Source organism: Ctenopharyngodon idella, chromosome 11 (assembly GCF_019924925.1).
Source record: "Ctenopharyngodon idella isolate HZGC_01 chromosome 11, HZGC01, whole genome shotgun sequence".
Lineage (NCBI taxonomy): Eukaryota > Metazoa > Chordata > Actinopteri > Cypriniformes > Xenocyprididae > Ctenopharyngodon > Ctenopharyngodon idella.
This window is the reverse complement of record NC_067230.1, coordinates 16,655,752-16,679,367: the sequence shown is the minus strand read 5'-3', so window position 1 is coordinate 16,679,367 and position 23,616 is coordinate 16,655,752. Positions and strand designations below refer to the sequence as shown.

At 38.3% G+C, this 23,616-nt stretch overlaps 2 protein-coding genes across 2 annotated transcripts in view; both read right to left on the bottom strand.

Moving 5' to 3' along the window:
- The window catches only part of pparg (peroxisome proliferator-activated receptor gamma), a 34,358-nt gene extending 26,346 nt beyond the window's left edge, over nt 1-8,012 (bottom strand). The window contains exon 1 of the mRNA XM_051913344.1: nt 7,872-8,012. Within this exon, the coding sequence (XP_051769304.1) occupies nt 7,872-7,917 (46 nt within the window). The 5' untranslated portion in view covers nt 7,918-8,012. The remainder of the gene's footprint in view (nt 1-7,871) is intronic.
- Nucleotides 8,013-9,845: 1,833 nt separating this feature from the next.
- Nucleotides 9,846-23,616, bottom strand: part of syn2b (synapsin IIb) — a 69,052-nt gene continuing 55,281 nt past the window's right edge. The window contains exons 8-13 of the mRNA XM_051913333.1: nt 23,000-23,074; nt 22,593-22,695; nt 19,335-19,487; nt 15,685-15,751; nt 12,370-12,985; nt 9,846-10,778 (exon numbers count right to left, since the gene is read on the bottom strand). Of these exons, the coding sequence (XP_051769293.1) occupies nt 10,649-10,778; nt 12,370-12,985; nt 15,685-15,751; nt 19,335-19,487; nt 22,593-22,695; nt 23,000-23,074 (1,144 nt within the window). The 3' untranslated portion in view covers nt 9,846-10,648. The remainder of the gene's footprint in view (nt 10,779-12,369; nt 12,986-15,684; nt 15,752-19,334; nt 19,488-22,592; nt 22,696-22,999; nt 23,075-23,616) is intronic.

Sequence of the window (23,616 nt, the reverse complement as noted above, 5' to 3'; positions counted from 1 at the left end):
ATATGCATTTATATCATTTAAACAAGTCTTTGAATATTTAATAAACAAACCTTGTAGACTTTGAGATCTTGGGCTTTTGTAGACTATATGAACATGCATGAATATGTTTTATATTTCTATACTAATGTCAATTAGCACTGTGCTATTCATTTACTTTATTGTTATGAAAATACCCTGAGATGGCTTGGAAAACACACACAAACTGTATATTGTCGCAGTCGTGTGTTTATTGTCTTCACATTTCATCAGTCAAAGCGTTTCTGCTTTTTATTCATCAACACAGGATGCCTTTTTCCATATTTCCTGTCATTGCTTATTAGTCCATTTTGGACTTCCTGCACGAGAGTATGAATGAAACACACTTACACAAGAGTGTGAAACGACAGGTCATGTAGACTATCATGTGTCTTTGAATTTAAATCTAGATTTATTCACACTGACCCATTAAAACCTCTACGTGAACACGCTTGCCAGAAAATAGTGCGTTTTTTGTAAAAGTCCCCCGCGTGTTCTACACTAGTGTCGATACCAAGTCGATACTGACATTTAAAAAACATGACACTTGACCGGTCCGCTGATAGATGCCTGCTTTCAAAACGCTTTCAAATTCAAACACTTCTGTGTGCTTTCAAATATTACCGTGCGTTGATCATTGTAGCCAATCACAGACATATCTGTTGAGCACGTGAACACAATGGCCAATCAGAGGTGTTTACAAATCCGCTCAACAGCGCTCAAAGCATCACGTTTTTAAAATTTCAGTATCGACTTGGTATTGAAGTCGGTAATTTTGACAACACTATTCTACGCCCACCTCCTCTTGGTTACAGTAACATTATGTTAATTGTGAAGTGACCCTAACCGAATATTAAAACAGTCACAATGTTTATTTCCGTTTTTATTCATATTTTTAATTCCTTTATTTGTGAACAATGCTGGAATCATGAAGTTTCCATCTAAGGTATACATTTTTTACAGATTTATTTTTTTTATCAGGTTCAAATGATTTTTTTCATACAGTATAATTCATTTTCAATGGCTCTCATTGTCATTCTGTATATTCAAAATGCCTGGAATGATGTGAAAACATGCCGGATTTGAGTGTGAATGAAACCAAGAATGAATGAAGTGTATTTTTTTTTTTTTAACAGAAAAAATACCAGAATTATTTGTGAAAAATACACTGTAAAAAATCATAAGTTGAGAAAACTTAAAAGTTTAAGGCAACCAGGAGATGTTTGAGTTGTCTCAACTTGTTGTAAACTGAATTAGTAACTTTCTACAACAAGTTGAGAAAACTCAAAAATCTCCTGGTTGCTTTAAACTTTTAAGTTTTTGATTTTTAACAGTGTACTATAATATGATTACAAAATCAGGAAGTTCCATCTAAGGTATAAATGTAGTTTATTTTACAGATTTTATCGATTTCAAATGATTTTTTGTTAATTAAGTAAATATTATGTGAAATAAATCTAAATTTCATTTCAGCAGTTATGTGTTTTTACTGTCGTTAAATTAAATAATTTGCTCTCTCTCTCTCTCTCTCTATATATATATATAATATATCGACCAAGATATCATCATCAAAACAATGAATATGGGTGGTTTGAGGGTGAGTGAATAATAACGGTTTTCAAACGATTGCTTTAATCTACAGAAGTTGAGAGTATCTTCTTGACAGGCATCACCTGATGCAACACTTTCCTCAGAAAGAGTCTGGAGGAGTATGTCGGGGGCGGCTTCGTCTCCGGGGAGGGAGGGGGAGACCCAGCCTGACCTCAAAGCTCAGAAGCTCCAGAAACAGATGACTTCCTGACCTCAGTGCTCAGCTTCAGCTACCTCCACTCTGAAGCCTGACCTCTGCCCTCTCACTATGAGTCTCTACCCAGACAGTAAAGTCGTCTGGACGCCTACTCGGCTACTACTGATTTTGCGAAGCACGCATGTGCCACTTTGATGCAGGTGTCACGTTATACACATTTCTGACCACAGTTTAGGGAGGCTGGCATAAACCCCTCCACCATGGCACGAGTGGACCCTGATTTATTTTTCTGACGTGTTCAAAAAAATGAGCTCATTGGGGGAATTCGGCGCCGTTCTTCTGAGCTGCACAAGAAAGCAAGTCATCAGTATTTTGCATAACATCATGAAATCTCTAAAGGTAGATTATGATGAATGAATGGCAACCGATAAATCTTTAGGTACAAATTCTGCCATTTACTGACCATCACAACATTATAAACATACAGGAACATAAAAGGAGATATTTTGAGAAATGTGTCATATTGTTCATATAATGGAAGTCAATAGTAAGTAAGTTGTACAGTTCCTCCAGTATGTTTATAGAATGTTCATTCAAAGTTATTTGGAATGTAACATTTTTTTTTAAAAATGTTGCTACTTGTTTCAGAGAACATTCAAAAGTATCATTCCCATAATGTTTGCAGAATGTTAAAATGGAATGTTTCCTTAACATTCGCATTTTGAATGAAATAATGTTAATGGAAATGTTATTTTTTAAATTGCGTGAACAACCCCTTTAAAGCTATTAATAAGAGTTCCGATGTCTGTTTATTTTTATTTTCCAAAAAGGCCTGCTTGAAGTACCGATCTGTAATTTAATTACAAAATCTCTTCACAGTCTCAACACTTTGGTTAATAGCTGTTCAGACTATATGGCAAGTTTCAATTCACACTTAAAATAAAAGGAACACAAACTCCACACATATACCAGACATGTTAAAAAAACACATCTAACAAAAGCAGACAGAAACACTACGGCTCACCCTTCTTGAGGGAAGATCCTCGATGATTCGGGATGATAACGTGAGCTCAGCACACTGAACTTTTGACTTGAGCGAATGGGCAAATGAGTGGCTATTTCTGTGGTTCTAATAAATTTAACAGGAACTAAAGAATTTTTTTTTGACACTTCATGGCCTCAGCAAAAGTGCAGACAGCGAAGTATCATGTGGTCCTGCTATGAGGTGTAAGGCTAGCCAGATGACTTCCTGTTGCTTCATTCTCACTCAGAACTGTGCTGGTTCCACTTCTCTTCGCAGAAGAGCGTCGGATACCAACAGCGCTTCTAATAGGCTGCTTTTAAATTAGGCTGTTCACGTGTTGTCAGCTGTCTTAATAAAGAGATATGTCAAGATAACTGATTCCTTTTTCCTACAGTCCTTCACACTTTTTATGATCTTAAATGTGTATAAAGGAATATGAACGAAACACAATGTTCTTCCTCAGTGTTTCTGTCTTGTTTTCCAGCGCAAATATCGAAACATTCTTAAATTAAGATACATTTACTGGAGAAGAAAAATGACTGAAGATATTAAGTCTGTAAAATGAATCAAAATGAAAATGCTTAAAACATGAACAAATATCTGCCAATGGAGTCAGAAAAATAAACCTGTTTGACGTTTGATTTAAGTGTTTTTTTTCTGACTCCATTGGCAGATATTTGTTCTTGTTTTAAGCAGTTTCATTTTGATTCATTTTCCAGACTTAATATCTTCAGTCATTTTTCTTCTCCAGTAAATGTATCTTAATTTAAGAATGTTTCGATATTTGCGCTGGAAAACAAGACAGAAACACTGAGGAAGAACATTGTTTTTTGCAGTGAAGTCCAACCTGAACTACCACCCAATTCAGTGGATTCGAACTATGATTCATCTGGAGATTCATCTCGAAACGGTTTCTAAACCCCCAAAACAATCTGTTCTGATGATAAAGCCAAACATTCACAAGGGACTTGAGCAAAACCAACGCTGAATTGTGAAGCTTCTGAAGGATTTCGACTTGCACAACATCTAAGGACACGAACTTTCTCCCAATTACTTTTAATAGGAATGAGTTAATGGTGGATGACTCTCCTGAGGGTTCTGCGGAGCTTCCTAAACGGATCAGGAAGGAACATGTTCTCTGTCAAGGCCTACAAATCCCGTGAAATGAGAGGAAGGGTCTTCCCTGTTCCTCGATGTGGACAGGAAAGGGGGGAGAGGTTTAGTTTCGGTCACATCATGAGTAAAAACATGCGACGGACGGACGGAGCTACTGTGAAAGATCTCTGAGAAGCGACTTTGAGCTTGTTTCCAAAATCCTTCAGAGCTGAATGTTTAGTGTCTTTCTGACATTGAACCTTCAGCGTGAATTACAGTCTCTGATACGAGCGCATCTCTGAAAATCTTCTGGACTTCACCCTAAGTGCTCCGCTTCATATCGCACACTTGTTTATGGACATTGTCACATTGCATCATTGTTGTAATGAAATGAGCAAAAGATAAGAACATTCATGACACACGAGCAGAGCGGATTTCAGTGTGAAGCTCACAAAACCACAAAACCAAAATTCACTTCAATCCCAAAATGCAAAGTATACAAAATTCATTCCAATTTAGTTTGATCGAAGTCAAACTGGACTGTAATTTTTGCTCGTTGATTTGATTCAAGAGAAGGAAGGAAAAGCATTAAAAACGTTCCTGACGAAGACAAAGAATGAATTCTAATGTCATTTTCCATACATGTGAAATATCAGTATTCAAATATTGTTTGCAAAAACATCATTTGATAAGTCGGATTAAACAAATAATGCTGAAATGATAAAGACTTTACTGAACCCTTGTGTTATGTCCGAATTCTGGGTACGATTTTATGTAAAAAGATGTAAAGATTATGTAATGATTTTTAAGTAAAAACAGTAAACCTTTAATATTAATAGTTCTCACACATTACAACAAAAATAAACATGACAACAAATTATTTTTTAAAATTGTATTTAACAACTATTTTTTAACCATTTGTTTAAAAAATGAGTATTAAACAGTATTGTAACTATTTTTTATTTAAAATGTAGATTTTTTTTTTATTTTTTTTATTTTAAATGTTTGTGTTTTATTTTTGTGTGTTTGCCTGTCGGCCAAATGCATAAATGTAAATATCCTCAGAGGGAAGTTGAGAAACTTTAAAAACATTAAAACATTAAAAAATACACTGAATTTTTAACTTTTATTTTGGGTCTGTGCAGCAGCGGTTAATCATGAACTTGAGGGTCAAATTGACCCGCGAACATCAAAATCATCAGACGTTTTGTACACGCATTCAGCCACATCTCAGAGTGTCAAAACACACACAAAAAAATCCCGTGTATTTTTACGACAACTTGTGAGTCTGTTATATATAATGCATTATAAAGGTATTCATTATGTACATTACAAATCATATCTTTTCACAAATAATTGTAACTAAAGTTAGATGCATTATATTGCAGATTCCTTGTAACATCTCAAACTGGTTGTTTGTCATGTGTTTCAATGCATTAAGGTGTGTTCAATGAATAGATAAGAATTCATGTGTTTTTACTGTGGTTACAATTATTCATGAGACCATAAATGGCATAATCAATGGATTAAAATACTTTGATAACGCATTATATATAAAGGCTTTAAGTTAGGTGTTTCTAAAAAGCATAAATTAGCCCCAATGTTACTTTAAAAATCCCCAGATTTTAACATAAACACCACTGAATCCACACAAATCAACACTAGAGGTGAAGCGCACACACACCATATATATATATATATATATATGCAACCCACAGATGCATCTGCTTCCACACATGCATTGGTGCCATAACTGGTTCTTGGAACTGCAGTTCCAGCCCATTGAACTGCAAAGCGAAGGAGGCGTCTATGGATAAGGTGCGGCTTATGGCCGCTAATGAAGTAAATGCTTCTGTATAATCCTGCAATCTGTGTAGAAACACGTGCAAGATAACACACTGAAGCATATCTGAGCCGTTTCAAAAGAGACACAATCCATCATCTATATGCTGAAACCAAACAGCCACTCCTGTACACGCACACACACACACACGCACACGCACACACACACAAAACAAGCAGACAAGCACATAAAGCTCACACTGAACAGTAGTTTTTGGTGCAGCAAAACTAGATGAGCAAAGTGCAGTAAACTGTCAGCAGTGAATGCAGCACAAACCACTAAAATCAGTGTAAACATGGTTTTTGCTGCGATTTCCACACTTTACATTTATGACAACAGGGTAAAGTCCATCATGGTGCACGTCAGTTATATAACAGGTCAGACGGTCGCATCTCAAACAGATAGATGTGTTTCACTCCCTGAGCTGTTAAACACGATAAGAGTCTCAAAGCACATGGAAAATGGATTCAAACTCTCATTTAAATGAAGAAAAAGCTGTTGTTGGATTGAAAAATGTAAAACAAACAAACAATGAAGAAATATTTTAGATAGATGACTGATCAAACATAACAGACGGTCAGATCTTTTTTCTTCCACTGAAGCACACGATGCTTTTTTAAAGAACATGATCATCAATCTTTCACCAATTACTATTTTAAATTCATGTTCATTTTTCAGTCCATTATACTAATAATACAGTTTGTAATGAATAATTCATATTAAAATAGAAAACAGATGCATTTTCACTATTTTGGACTCCAAACATGCAACAACACACACCACAACAACACACACACACCATTACGGGCAGAACTCTGAGTCCAAGTGACAAACTTTCGAAATTTCCATTTTCAGTTTCTGTTTTTCTTTGTCATTTTTTGTTCTCACCTCCCACTTTTACGATTACTTTACTTGTGATTCAAAAGCACAGAGAATCTGACCTCAGATTTACTGCTAAAGCAGAATTAGATATTTAGTGACCCCTCTTTCATATTAATTTCGCAATTTGTGTTTGCATCATAAATGTCATACGGTTCATGATGATTTCCCTAAATAACAGCAGGCCAGACATCGTGCGTTGCCAGCTATTTGTGACTGTCACAAGAATCTGACTTTAGTTCTTGAATTAAACACTGCTCACACCGGCAAAGATTTGATCATGTTTTTTCTGGATATGCTACTGTAGTTCATATATTAGAAACTCATGCCAATCCATGTCAGCCTGCGATTACTGGAGCGATAACACGTGTTCATCTTGGCAGATAACAAATGAGCTGAAACTCATATTGTGCAATCTCAATCAAATACATACACAAAAACATCCAGTTTTTTTTCCTTTCTTTTTTTTTTTTTGTTGTTGGTAAACATGATAGAACTTTTACTCACTCAAAATCATTCTTAGTTTGTAAAGTAACGGCTCTATGAAACCAGAACAGTCACTTCAGAGAAAACTTGCTTTGGCAAAGTTGCAAAATCTAAATCTCAGCTTATTGTTTAAAATCAAATCTCTGCAGAAGTCTGTTTCTAATAAAGTTGAAACTTCAGAATATATTGCATATAGTGACCCCAGCAAGTGTTTGGACATTCAAAAGAAAAAATAAAATAAAACAAAACTGCTAATAATAGTTTTTGTCAGAACAAACACTTTTCTTTGAATGTTTTTGGTGATTTTTTTTAATCAGTTTAGAAGTCAGTTCTCCTCAAGTTTTCACAGAATCAGAAGAACTATGTTCCACCAAGCAAAAATAAACACAATATTAACAGCATTTTTTAAAATGATTTTAACCTATCAAACAATTTTATTGTTATTTAAAAATTGAATCTAACGCTTTAGATTTACGTTTTGAGGCCTCTATGATGATCAATATTTACTGTAAATTCTTCACTATGACAATCACTAAAAATTCTGACTATTTAGACACATCAAACCTGGAAATGCTGATGAACTCTCATCTGTAGTCTAATATATGATGATGACTTTACAGTAAATACAGGTGTCTAAACTCATCATTACATTTACTACAACCTATAAAACTCTCTGCTATTAAACACACAAACTTATTAGTGTATTCACAGATCCTCATAATTCAGCTCAAAGCCTGTTTATTCGTATAAAGTAACATTATAATCTCCTAGTTCACACTTACCCGATGTGAATGATGTCTTTTTAATATTGAACCGCCTGTGCAGCATAAATGTACAGTAAGTTAACAGAGTAAAAGTAATCGAGCTGTTCTCTTCAGTGTTCACCTGCTGCTCACTAGAGGTGGTCTTTAAGTGCACTGACCTGTAGGGGTCTCTTGAAGGTGTTCAGTGACGCCAGAGATGTTTCCTCCTGCTGTCAGTCGAGTGTGTGAGAGAGTCGCAGGAGTTTTCCTGCCGTCCGGCCGCGTGCAGCAGGTTTGGGTCGGTGTGGTTACAGACAGAAGCTTGTGGGGAGGACTGTGAGGCGCAAAGATGCGCGGGGCAACCAGACCTAATGGCGCCGTCTCAAAACATAACGAGCTGCCTAACTAGACAGCATTTTGAGGGATTATAATATGCTCTCTCTCTCTCTCTCTCTCTCTCTCTCTCTCTCTCTCACACTCACTCACTAACACACGCGCGCGCGCGCGCACGCATCTATCGCGTCTATAATATATGTCTATAATGTTACACGCGTCTATGAAGGTCTGCGTTTAAAGACACTATAATATATATATATATATATATATATATATATATATATATATATACATACATATATATATATATATATATATATAGGAAATATGCAGCACACAGATTTGATGCCAGAAATAATTCTAAAGCATCCAGTAATTTAAATAAACCGACTTAGATCTGAATTTAAATATTCTCAAAACGCTTCAAAATGCCCAAAATGATTATACAGACTCAGAATTATTATTTTTATTGGATCAGATAAATATGACTAAATATTCAAAAATATTCTTTTACATTAAATATTTTAAAATGGCTAAAATTTATAATGCGTTCTAGTTAGGAAGCTCCAATTGTTTTGGGACACCGCCACTCCATTTCTCCTCCCATCTGGAACACCTTTGGAACACATGGAGAAATGCGGAAGAGCCAAAGAAATCAACGCCAAATTAACTGCATGTAACGCGATCAAGTTTACATAACGCACAAACTACCGATATTATTCCACCTGGTGTCATCTTGGCACCCGGTGTGACCACGAAAAATGCTTCAAGCACTAAAAATGGCAATTTTGGCATTTAGCCAAATTTCGTTTTGAATTTTACTGTTAGATGGAAAATAATAAACAACAATACATTATGAGTGTTTCTAAAGAAAGTTTCTGTGAACTCTTAATAGATTATTTTTCTCACTTTCCCTCTAAATCACTGTCGTTTCTTCCTCGTTTTGAAAATAGCTGCAATCAGTTGATGTCACAGCATTGTTTCACATGATCACAAGTTCAGATAATGTGTAATAAACACGTGGAAAGGGTCAGACAGGTTTGACGTAACGAGAGTCTCCAGCATCATCAGTCATATGACTGGACACAACCATCGAGAGAAGTGAGTAATGGGTTGTGTGGACGTATTAGTGTCATTAGCAAGACTACAATCACACACTGATACCAACATTATAGACATTCCATTTGAAAATAAAATATTATTGAATTATATTTTGCAGACATTTGTGTTTTCTCTCTTTATGTAGAATGTAGATTTACATCATTATCAGACCTGTGTAGCACTTGTGTCAAATTAGTGGAAATGACTTGAAACGATTAGTTTAGTAGTTTGCTGGATGGAATATGATTAACCATTAACATGGTTAGCAAAAACACTGGTCACCTACTGCCACCTTCTGGGAACTCATAAATATGCTTGCCTCACTTTTACCATCTCTCAGATGAGATTAAACCTTTATTTGGTAAAAAATAAATAAACAAACATCACAAATTTATTTCCTTTTGTAAACCAGATGGCCAGGGCATTGGTCTGTGCACTTACTGATTTGATCCTCTGGTTCTAAAAATGCGAAGAAACAAACATACACTGCCAAAAGGTTACGAACACATGCATAACAGTGCGTGTCACCACTCGATGCTTTAGCTGAATGCACATATAATGGGCAGACTGCAAACGGTATGTCAGTGGAATGATGCGCCACATGTTTATTGACACTTGTACAGAGAAAACAATTATCACCGGTCATGCAAAGCATCATCACTGTGCACAAAGAAAACACAACATGAACAGTGTGACGCCGGAATAAACATATATTCAAATTAAACTCCTGAGATGTTAAACATACAGTACAATACAATATGCAGAGATACTATAAACATGGCACTCATGAATATCTTGACAGGTTGATAAGTGCTGGATGCAAGCTATGTCGCTAAAACACCAGGCGTTCCACTGAAATCCCACCACTGCGTTGAAACCGACCAGTCCAAGCATTGATTATTGTAGGAAACTTGAATAGGAAAGTGCTTTTATAAAGATCCCGAGGTATTGTCGAACTAATGTCTTACTGGCTAATGCTTACAACACATCAACTAGTTACACGCACACACACTACAGGGGATAAACGAGGGGAACTAGTCACAAATATTTGTCTCCGGGCAAAGAAAACACACTACACCGATACAGCTACAACATCGAGGGGTTATAGACGACTTCAGCATTCTCTGGCCTCCTGTAACTGATCGCTTTAGAGCCATCCCCTCCTCGTATAAATCCCAGTGTTTCAGGGCAGAGCGTCTCAAAAATGTAAACACCAACAATCACTGTACATCACTCTAACCTTCTTAAGTAACACTCGGATAATTACAGCAGAGTTGGGAGGAGGGGTTAAATGTACACAGCTACATGGAGTTAACCTCAGACCAGGATGCATATCTGTCAGTCGAGTCCCTTGCCACCCTTTGTCACCCATTGTGTTGTTAGTCAGAGAACAGGCTGGCAAAAGACTTTCGCAAGTTTCGGATGGTCTCCGCCTTGGCTTCGTCCTCGTTGCTGGAACGGAAGGTCTCGCCAAAGGCGTTGAAGGCATTGGTCAAGGACTGGGATTTGCTGCAAAACAGCGGACAAAGCAGAAGCAAGATTAGATCATCTTTGGGATCATTTGGGCAGTAATCTAATTTCACTGAACACGGGAGTAAGGTGTTGAAGGTAGAGGAGCTCAATCCCGCTCATGGAGATTTACCTTCCTGCAGAGATTGCAACTCTGAACTGGACCAATCACAGGATTCGGTTTCAATGCAAACAAGGAGTGGCGGAACAGAGCTGAATCCTGCAGGAAGGGAGGGCTGTATTCCAACTCGCGTTAGGATTAGCTCGGGGTGCCAAACTACGTTCCTGCGGAGTTTATCTTCAACACCTGATCCGGCTAATAGAGTCCTTCAGGACTATTTGAAAACTATGTTTGTCAGAGCAGAATTGGAACTAAACTCTTTGTGGCCCTCCAGGAGCTGAGTTTGAAAATGTCTACGCAAGAGAATTGATTTGCATTGCTTCTTCGACTTTGGCATATTGGCTTACTTTTATGTCAAAGTTAATATTTTACCACCGCCAGCATAGGGTGTACTTTTTTAATAGCATTCAAAAAGAGGATGGGATTTAGCCAAAGTCTCCTGGAGAATGACTGTACACCCCTGGGGTAAGGAACTGCAGAATGGTTTCTTGCCGAAATGGACAGTTACACTTTATTTCGATAGTCCACTTTAGACATTCTACTAACTACAAGTAACTTTGCAACTATATATCAACTAGTTTTAGACGTCACAGACTGTTGGCTGAATGTCTGATGCATGAGGCACACAAAATTGGAAACACTTCAGGAGTTTTAACCCCTTAGCATTCTTGTAAAACTTGCCTAAAATGCCTTAAAAAGGCATACCCAGAGTAAATTGCATGCTGTTCTTGAACCATTTGGAGTATATGCATGGTTTAGGTCTCTTTTGAAAGTTTGTGTACCTCGAGCGGTACAGTGGAACGCTAACAGGTTAAAGTCATCCTCTGATTGGTTGAATCCTATAGGATTTCCGAGAGACACGTGTCGCGTTCGTTAACGGTTCCCCTGGAAACAAACCCGCCGTGACGTGAAGAAGAAAGTCGTCGTCAAAAGTATGTCAAGTTTGCGGCATAGACTCTTTAAAATACGTCCAGGTGTTTTACACACCAGTCTTTTATTATAGTGACATTGACGTTACATGTTTACGCCCCTAAACATGAAGCTGAACAAATCGAACTGTGACTGGTTGCTTTACATGTCAGTCAGACGGCCTCTGGGCAGTTCTTGACCAATGAAAGCTGTGATGGGGTCCAGACCTTCTGCAAACAAGCGTACCGAGACCTCCTTGAAGAGGTGTTCTCAATACGCTTTCAAACAAACTTTGGAGCGGTTCGCTTGAGATGTGAAAGCAATCCGACCCAAGGACAGTTGTACACGCATTTGACTTGCATAAACACATTTTGGTACGCTTTGAAATGTCGCCATGTGAAAGTGAACTGAACCAAGAAGAAAATGCAACATTGTAACAAATTTAGTTCCTGTTTCGGAACAAAACAAATGATCCATAGGTATGAAAACTAAAGTGGACTATCAAAATAAAGTGTAGTAAATGATCTCCAAGCAATGAAGCAATAGTGAAAAGATTCTTACTTCAAGAGAGGATGGGTTGACTTCTGCTGGGGTGCAGGCTGTTCCTCCACAGGAGGCTGGGATTGGGTGGGAGCAGGAGCAGGAGCAGGGGAAGGAGTTGCTCTAACTGGGGCTGAGGGTGCTTCAGATGGAGCAGAAGTCTGGGCTCGGCCCTCAGGTTTGGCTTGCTCTCTGAGCACCGGTTTAGGCTGGAGCTGGGGTTTAGCTGGTGACAGGGGTTTAATTGGAACCTTGGCTGGGGATTGCTCTTGAACAGGGACCGGATCTGGCCGGGATTGACCAGGACTCTGATCTGCGTCACCCGGTTGGGCTTTTGGGTGGGCCTTGGTGGGAGGTGGGGTTTGGGGCTTCGGCTGGATCTGAGGCTTGGAGTTCCTCCGAACTGGGGGCACAGGCTTTGGGGGAAGGGGTTTGGGGGGTAGGGGTTTTGGGGGCAGTTCTGTTGGCTTCCCTGGAGTGGGTTCAGGTGCTGCTTGAGCCTGGGGTTTGGGCTGCTGCGTGGTGGGTGGTAGAGTCGGGGCAGGGCCTGCTTTGGGCACAGGTTCCTGGGCAGGGACTGGCTCGGGTGTAGGCTCTTGACTCTTAGGCTGTGGTTCTTGGGGTTTCACTGTCCCCCCTAGGTTTAGTACAAAACAGAGTCATCATATTATAACATTTTGCAAACACTAAAGCTTGCAAGAAGGTTTTAAATCCAGCACCAGAAACTTTGCATGATTTATGATCAAAAATTAAGGCGCCCCCACGACTGGCCAAAGTAACCATACAAAGGATTTTGCACAAGGTAAGGATAGTCAATAGGAAATTGCTTTTACTCCAAACAAGCAGAATGAAACAGACAGGACGGTTAGCTTGCAGCAGTATCATAGGTGAGGATGTGTAGCTGCAGGTTGACAACAACAGATCATGCATACAAAAAAAACAAGACCCAGAGGCCGCATGCGCCATCTTTAAAACAAAGACAGCTTTTCTTGTAGTTTTCACCCCCGGCCTTGATTGGGATGTTTTGGCTTGTATTGTTCCAGATGTACTTTGTTGTGTGTTTTGTACTAAATCTTTATACGTACCAAACATAAAGGACAACTGGGATACATGCAGGAGCAGGGAAATGTGGGAGATTAGTTCTCTTGTTTATAAGAGATAATGATCTAGTTGTGAGTGAGGTGTCTCTTGAAGTTTGCTTGTTTGTTTAATAAATGCTTGATTATGTTTCCTGATATCTCACTATAAATGAAAACACACTGGGCTTTGACCCTTCTGAAAGTTTTGTGTCTTTCATAAAGGGTATTCGATTTGAAATGAGGTTCAGTAACACAGAACAGTAAGTCTGGAAAATGGGAGCTTTATTACTTTGGACATGAGGGGGAAAGACTAGATCTATATCAGACAAAAATCACAGGTAATACCCAAGTACTGGATTTAAAGAGGCAGTGACATCAGCAAAGCCTAATCGACCCAGGTTTTAAGTCAGACGCCACATCAGCATATAGAGATCTGATTGTTCACAAGCGGACATTATTTTCAGTATGTTTGATATGTACATTCATTGATTTCATTATATTTTTCACACACAAAAATATTCCAGATTTTTCCACTCTTTGGTAATGCATGCAAATGATCTTAAGGTAACAGTTCCCATGCAATATAAGGACATATTTTAAACTCTGCACACAGATTTTACCTTTTACGTGTTATAGATACCATCTTGCATGTTGATAAAACAGTTAAAAACATCAATATACAGAACAGGCACTACACTGAAAACACCTCACACGTCCCTATACATATTCAGTCTTGTCCATTATGTCTTTAATACTGGAAAAGCTCATTGTTTGTCAAATATTGCATTATTAAATGTCAAGGCCAAATCTGTAGCACTATATTAGCTTATTTAATTTAATGTCTTTGCATAAAAAACACTGAAATGGCTGGAAAGCGGTACCTCGAAAATACCTCTAATCAATATTATAAAACTGCATTGCATTCATGACGCACGAGAGAAAAACCTCAAATCAGTTTTTAAACAGTCATAACAAAGATTATTGTAAGAGATCTGTAAATTCGGGTGAATGTCATATAGAAAAATGGCCTGGTCACATTTCACGACAACATCGAAAGAAAAGAAAAAGAAGAAAATATATTTTACAAAAAGAAAATGAAGCCACTTTAATGTTTTGAATTGTGAAATTATTTTCATGACAGTTCTCATGAAGTAATCTCTTTAGTGTATTACAATGCACAGTGTTTTTCTTTTAAATCAAACAACAAATATGCTGTTATATCATATATATTTTTTCTAATTGCAATTAAACGTCATGAAAATAATCCAAACAAATGCAATGCAAAAAAAAAACCTCAATGATTTTGAAATAGGCTTTATTTTCATTATGCAAAATATACGTTCTCATATCTTCTTTTGATTCTGGGGTGAAATATTAACATGTCTTGACAGGTTTCTTGTGATTCACCCATTCTGACTATTCCACTACAGTAGGTTATATATTGCTCAGAAGGATATATAATATAAGCTGACAGTCAAGAGGTCACGGGAGGACGGACTCACTCTCATTCTACTCTGAAACGTTCCTGATCCTAAAATCAACTGGCCTCAGTTTGGACTGTAATGGCCTTTCAGTTTTATGGAAATCCTTCTGTCTTTGGCTCCTCACGGTTATCTGTTTACAGTTCATCAGGCTGAAAGAAAATCTTCTTGGAAACCTTGAGAAAGCAAACGTTCAATCAACTCCTTCTCTTTAGAAACCATGCTGGAAATACTAAAAACATTTGCTGTTGAACACACATTCAAAAATGTAAACACGAGGACATCACTCATGCAAAACCACAAACACTACATTTAAATAAAAAACAACATTACACATATAGCACACACACACACACACACACACACACACACATCTGAAAGCTGGACGATAAGGAACCACCCTTACTGAAATAATAGTACAAATCTTTCATAGTACATATTGAGCACACAGGACACCACAGCACTGGACTCTGCGTAGGCACAGTTAGAGTTGTTCTTGACCCTGGAAACCACACGACTAACAAGGAAACGAACGCAGCCATCAGAAGCGAACAAGTGAACAGTACAGAAAAACACTTCACAGTCAAGGCAGATTCTGAGCTCCAAACTACTGCATCTGTCACTATCTGAACCTCAACCAGCACCAGTGAACTGAGCTCTCGTTTTATCGCGGGCTGAACCGTTTATCTGGAATTGTGGCAGTGGAAATCATTTTGCCTGGACTTGTTTTGGTCCGACAGCAACTCCATTACAGTCGAGAATGTACTGTAAACAACCTTGTGGAGGGGGCCGCTGGCCGAGGGTCTTGTTGGGGTCAGTCAGGCTTTCTTTTAAGGCAGCGCTCTGTGGACACACACAAAGAAATGGTGTTCAGTCTCACTGGACATTTGAGCTTCAATTTTGAATGCATTTCTGGTGATTCCACACCAGGGGGCGACACTAGACAGAAAGAGGGCTTTGCTAAGTTAAAGGGATAGTTCACCTAAACATGACAATTGTGTCATCATTTACTCATCATCATGTCATTCAAGTCTGTTTAGTTTAGTTGATTGATTTATAAAGCACATTTCCAAACAACAGAGGTTGCAACCAAAGTGCTAAATTAAAACAAAATTGAAACACAAACACACACACACAAAAAGAATTGACCTTGAGGACAATCAAAAAATTCACACCCTTAATTAAAATATAAAGAAAACAAATACGTTTTTAAAGAGGATTTAATAGTAGAAACAGAAGGCGAAGATCTAATATTGAGAGGGAGACTGTCCCAGAGTCGAGGAGCAGCCACCGAGAAAGCCCGATCAACTTTAGTTTTGTAACGTGAGTGAGGAACAGAAAGAAGAAATTGATTGTATGAGCGTAAGGATCTCGGGGCATTGTACGGGACAAGAAAATCACTAATACACTCAGGAGCAAGTCCATGTAAAGCTTTAAAAACAAAGAGCAAAATCTTAAAATCAATCCGGGACTCAATGGAGAGAGGCAAGCACAGGAGTAATGTGGTGATGCTTTTTAGTGCCAGTCAAAAGCCTGGTCGCCGCATTTTGGACCATTTGCAATCGATTGACAGTTGAATTCGGGCAAACCCAGGTATAGAGAGTTACAGTAGTCCAACTTTGAAGTAATAAAAGCATGAATAACAGTTTCAAGGTCTTTCTTAGAGAGCATCGTCTTAATTTTAGCAATCAATCTGAAAGAAACTGCTTTTTACAAGAGCGCTAATCTGGTTATCAAAACTCAGATTGGGATCAAAAATGACACCAAGATTTTTGACACAGTCATAAACATTAAAAGAAAGAGAACCAAGCTGATTGACTATGTCAGAGGTCATATCTGATGGGGCAAAGATAATAATTTCAGTTTTATCTTTGTTTAGCTGTAAGAAGTTCATGTCCATCCAACATTTAATGTCACACAGACAGTCAAACAGACTAGACACAGAACAGTCATTGTTTTTGATATGAAGATAGAGCTGAGTGTCATCGGCATAGAAGTGATATGATGAATTATGTCTCTGAATAATATGGCCAAGTGGAAGCATATACAGTGCAAAGAGAAGAGGACCCAAAATGGAACCCTGGGGTACACCATAAGGAATTAGAGCATGAGATGAAAAACAATTCCCTATTTTGACAGAAAACGTTCTCCCTTTGAGGTAAGAGGCAAACCACTACCACACAGGCCTCGAAGCCCAACTACATGTTCAAGTCTGTGTAAAAGACTGTTGTGATCACCAGTGTCAAACGCTGCACTTAAATCAAGCAAGACTAAAATACAGCCAGACCCTGCATCCAGAGTGAGTCATTAAAAACCTTCAACAACGCAGACTCAGTACCATGTAGCTCCCTAAAACCAGACTGGAATGTGTCAAAAATACTAAAAGCACTCAGATACGAAGAAATCTGAGAGTAAACAACTTTTTTCAAAACCTTGGAAATAAAAGACAGTTTAGAAATGGGTCTGTAGTTATTCGTATCTTGCTGATCTAAGAGAATAAAAAATAAAGAAAGAATTCCTGTGATTATTTAAGCACTGAGCGAACGCTGTTTTGACATTAGTGTAGTGATGGGAGAAACAAAGCTTTTCACAGCTTCAAATCAACTGAACCAATTGCTTCGCAAAATGATTCACTGTTTCAAAGTGTTGGAAACGTATGGAGCCCCGCACATGCTAAATCAGGCGCACGATTTACTGTTTTGTTACCTCGATTTGCTAAATTGTGCGCACGCTTCACTATTCCGTTTCCTCGATTTGCTAAATCGTGCGCACTATTTACTATTTCATTCCCCCATTTGCTAAATCATGCGCACGATTTACTATTTCGTTCCCCCAATTTGCTAAATCTTGCTCACGATTTACTATTTTGTTCCCCCGATTTGTTAAATCATGCTCACGATTTACTATTTCGTTCCCCCGATTTGCTAAATCGTGCTCACGATTTACTATTTCGTTCCCCCGATTTGTTAAATCGTGCTCACGATTTACTATTTCGTTCCCCCGATTTGCTAAATCTTGCTCACGATTTACTATTTTGTTCCCCCGATTTGTTAAATCATGCTCACGATTTACTATTTCGTTCCCCCGATTTGCTAAATCTTGCTCACGATTTACTATTTCGTTCCCCCGATTTGCTAAATCTTGCTCACGATTTACTATTTCGTTCCCCTGATTTGCTAAATCGTGCTCACGATTTACTATTTGGTTCCCCCGATTTGTTAAATCGTGCTCACGATTTACTATTTCGTTCCCCCGATTTGCTAAATCTTGCTCACGATTTACTATTTCGTTCCCCTGATTTGCTAAATCTTGCTCACGATTTACTATTTCGTTCCCCTGATTTGTTAAATCGTGCTCACGATTTACTATTTCGTTCCCCCGATTTGCTAAATCTTGCTCACGATTTACTATTTTGTTCCCCCGATTTGTTAAATCGTGCTCACGATTTACTATTTCGTTCTCCCGATTTGCTAAATCGTGCTCACGATTTACTATTTCGTTCCCCCGATTTGCTAAATTGTGCGCACTATTTACTATTTTGTTCCCCCGATTTGCTAAATCGTGCTCACGATTTACTATTTCGTTCCCCCGATTTGCTAAATCGTGCTCACGATTTACTATTTCGTTCCCCCGATTTGCTAAATCTTGCTCACGATTTACTATTTTGTTCCCCCGATTTGCTAAATCGTGCTCACGATTTACTATTTCGTTCCCCTGATTTGCTAAATTGTGCGCACTATTTACTATTTTGTTCCCCCGATTTGCTAAATCGTGCTCACGATTTACTATTTCGTTCCCCCGATTTGCTAAATCGTGCTCACGATTTACTATTTCGTTCCCCCGATTTGCTAAATCTTGCTCACGATTTACTATTTCGTTCCCCCGATTTGCTAAATCGTGCTCACGATTTACTATTTTGTTTCCCCGATTTGCTAAATCGTGCTCACGATTTACTATTTCGTTCCCCTGATTTACTAAATCGTGCGCACGATTTACTATTTCGTTCCCCTGATTTGCTAAATCGTGCGCACGATTTACTATTCGTTTTCGTTTTATTAAAAGTAAAATCTATCAAATGCCATTAACTAATCATCTAATAATATTAAAAGGTAAACCCATAGAGACTTGTTCAATGGTTCGCAGCTGATCTCAGTGAATCTGCATGATTCAAAGGTTCTCAGAGATCATCACCCCCAGAGATCAGCGGTGAACCACTGAAATTTTTAAAAGCATTTTGAAACAGTTATGACAGTTATTTGCTGCCTGCCTCGTTATCTCTGACCTGCCTGCACTGTGATTGTATTTATCTAAGTATCGTTCATGGCCTGATGGTGGTGTTAACGTTAATAAAGCTGCAGATGGATCTAAACCCCAGTCCCTCAGCGTCATCGTTAGACTCCAATAACGTTTGAGTTTGATGACGTACTTGTGCAGGTTGAACAGTGGTTGGAGGTCTTTGTGGGGAACGAGCGGCAGTGCGGCTTGATTCTTGGTTCATCTTGGCCAGGACGATGGCAGCGATCAGCTGACGGTCCTCAGGCTGGTGTTCACCAATGAGCTGCATCGAGGAGCCCACCACCTACAGCCAACACACACACACACACACACACACACACACACACACACACACACACACACAGAATATATATATACATATATGAATAAAACTGTAGAGTTTGGTGTGTGTGAAGCTGCTGAAGTGATTTCTGACTCAAACTCTCCACCTTTAAAGACTGAAATTTACAGATGCAAAGAGATCAAATGCAAAAAAACAAACACTCTATTTTGGAGGTTTCCTGTCCACTGGTCTAAAAGAAGACATGTTATGGAAGCTAAATAGACTAAAATCTCCAAATTGACCAGTGAAAAAATGAAACAATGGTTTGCATTCATTTACAGTTTGCACAGGAAAGCATGTAAGTTATCTAACTAGTGTTAATTCTACTAGTAAATGAAGCGTAACAGTATACAGGAACCTTGCGATGTGATGCTCCTGCTGTCAGTGAGGGTGCGCTCATTCACTGTGTGCTAAAAAACAGTTTCCATAGCAACATGGCCATGTCATATTACCAAATCTCTCATAATGAAGCCAAACATTTCCACAACATGTTGTAGTGACAGAAATTAATGCTTTGACCATGATGGTTCATCATCTCACATGCAATTGTTTTGACATAGACTATAGCCATAAGCAAATATCTCTTCTATGGTAAAGGAAGAATGATGTCTGTTTTCTTGTAGACAATGATATGATTTCACCATTCTGTCATTGTGGCGCGACACTGGAGGAGAACCATCACGACCACATCCTTCCACCATGGAAATTTTAAATGTTGTTTATTTTAACACAACAAAATTAGTTTACTGAAAGCACTGGGAATATGAAGGTAAATGCTTTTGTAAATGTAAATTCCCACAGTGTCTTACTGACAGGACAGATAACACTGCTGTGACGCCTCAGTATTTCACTTTGAACTCTGTAACATTTATTAGTGTGCAGTGGGTACTGTTTAAAGTGCCCCTAGTATGCTTTTTACATATTCCCTTTCATGTAGTGTGTAATAGAGCTGTTTGTGAATGTAAAAGATCAAAAGTGCAGATAAATGGAGTTTTTATCTCATTCTGAACTGAAACGAGTCGTCAGTAATTCAGTCTCACTTCCTGCTGAATCTACGTAGGATTGTAACTAATTTGCATAATGCCCGCCTCTGCTCTTCATTGGCTGAACAGCGTCTCTTTGCCCCGCCCTCAATCACTGTAGTTGTATCTGAGACTGGAAGAGTTTGGTTCGTGTTGTTCATGTCAAGAAGACGCTGTTTTCTGCTGCCAAAGCAAATCCACTTTGATGAGATTGATACGGTAAAACCCACGCCATCGTTACTGTTCGTATCACTGTGAATCAAGAGCTGAGATTCAGATATGATAATGAGCGTTTGGTTTCTGACCAATCAGAGCAGAGCAGCTCTCAGAAAGGCGGGGTTTAGAGAGAGCGAATCCTTGATGAAAGCGTTTCAGACACTGAGAGAAAAGAGCTGATGCTGCAGTGGATATTATGAGAAAATTAAAGTGTTTTTGATCTTGGATGAATGTGAACCTGTTGTAGGAGACGCCAAAACAACATTAAACCTTTAAAATAGCATAAGAGGGCACTTTAAGATGAAGTGATATATTTAATTTTGGGTTTACTGTAAGTCTTTGGAAGCCGTAGAATTTTTTGTGTGTGAAAAACATATCTGCCAATGGAGTCAGAAAAATCAGCTTAATTCAAAGGGAAAACAAGATTATTTTTCAGACCCCATTGCAGATATTTGTTCGTGTTTTAAGCACAAACTCACTTCATTTTGATACATTTTCAGAAAACAAGACTTAAAATCTTAGTTCACGTCAGAATTAAAATTCCCTGATAATTTACTCAGCCCCATGTCATCCAAGATGTTCATGTCTTTCTTTGTTCAGTCGAAAAGAAATGAAGGTTTTTGAGGAAAACATTCCAGGATTTTTCTCCATATAGTGGACTTCACTGGGGTTCAACGGGTTGAAGGTCCAAATGTCAGTTTCAGTGCAGCTTCAAAGAGCTCTACATGATCCCAGACGAGGAATAAGAGTCTTATCTAGAGAAACCATCGGACATTTAAAAAAAAAAAAAAAACATTATATACTTTTAACCACAAATGCTCGTCTTGCACTGCTCTGTGATGCTCCACGCATTACGTAATCACGTTGGAAAGGTCACGCGTGACGTAGTCGGAAGTACCGATCCAGTGTTTACAAAGCGAACGTCAAAGACTAAGTTAAACAGCCTTTACAAAAAAAGGTAAAACGATGTCGGACGATTTTGAAGTTGGAGGAGAAAATGAGATGGAGTTTTTCGTCCTACTGCGGTACTTCCACCTACGTCACGCGTGACCTTTCCAACGTGATTACGTAATGCGTGGAGCATCACAGAGCAGCGCAAGACGAGCATTTGTGGTTAAAAAGTATATAATGTTTTTTTTTTTTTTTTTAGAAAATGGCCGATGGTTTCACTAGATAAGACTCTTATTCCTCGTCTGGGATCGTGTAGAGCTCTTTGAAGCTGCACTGAAACTGACATTTGGACCTTCAACCCGTTGAACCCCAGTGAAGTCCACTATATGGAGAAAAATCCTGGAATGTTTTCCTCAAAAACCTTCATTTTTTTTCCACTGAAGAAAGAAAGACATGAACATCTTGGGTGACATGGGGCTGAGTAAATTATCAGGGAATTGTCATTCTGGACTGAACTAATTCTTTAAGTAATTTAGCTTCTCCAGTAAATGTATCTTGATTTAGATATTTGTACTGGAAAACAAGACAGAAATACTGAAGAAGTAATTTTTTAAGAGTATGAGTGTTCTTAAAACATAAACCCTCGAGTTATTCTCTTTCATGAGAAAAAAAGTGAGTTTCTGAAGAACTATTGCAATGTCTGACTCAGATTCTCAACAATAGTTTGTCATGGATTTATGTGTTTTTTGGAAAACCTCGTAAAACAAACACACTCCCTGTGGTCAACGCCTCCTCGTATGACTATAATCTTTATAATAGTTATTATTACACATTTCTGTCTGGTGTTGAATTTAAACTATCAGCTCGCATGCAACAATACAGAGGTCGGTTGGCTGATATTAGGCTGGAATGACCGCCTGTGTCCCTCTGCTCTCACCTCAGTGATATAATCCTTCCCGTCCTTTCCATGTATGGCTTTAACAGCACAGATGTCTAGACCTCCGAAGACATCGGCGCAGGCGTCCACCCACAGCTTATATCTGCAGGACAGAAGAACAATTTCAATTTGATCATGAATTTAATCTTCATCTCCAATCAGTAAAATAAAGCACATGAATATTCCTGAGCAAAACCATGTGATGCCTGGCCCATAAAGCAATTGGCTCTTTTTTTTTTTTTTTTTTTTTACATTTGTGACTTCTAATGTTGTCATATTGCAATTTTTAATAGGACACAGTTTTCACAGTATCTGTTAAAAGTTTATTTCAGCATCAAGAACCTCACAGAGTCAGTAAAGCCTCAGTGTATCTGGACCAGTACAGTCTGTTCATCTCTTTTACTCACTTGTCAGTCATGGCTACTTGCTCCAGCATGGCAGAGCCGGTGTTTGATTTCCAGTTGCCAGAGATTGAAGTTCTCCTGCGAATTGAAATCACTGATCGTGTCACACAGCCAGTTCAATCTGCGTTAGATTTAATCAATCATTTTCACAAGAATACTTCACCAAAAATGACTAATGTATGACTTCGGAAGAGTTGTAATGCGGCACATAACGTGTATAGACTTATGATGTTTATGATAATTTTTCAACCTTTTTGATAGCCTCAGCTCTTATTCACTGTAATATCAATAAAATGACCAGAATCCACAGGAAAAAAAAGAAACATTGAGGTTTGGAAATAAATGATGACAAAATTATTTTAGGGTGTGTTCACACTTGTAGTTTGGTTCTTTTGGTTCTTTTGGTCTGTAACAAAAAGGAAAATGATGCATTTAATCCTGGTTCACTTAGTGTTCACATTTAAAAGGTTAGTTCACCCAAAAATTAAAATTCTGTCATTAATTACTCACCCTCATGTCGTTCCACACCCGTAACACAAATTAAGATATTTTTGATGAAATCCGAGAGGTATATGACTCGTCCATATAATCAACACTTTCAAGGTCCAGAAAGGTACTAA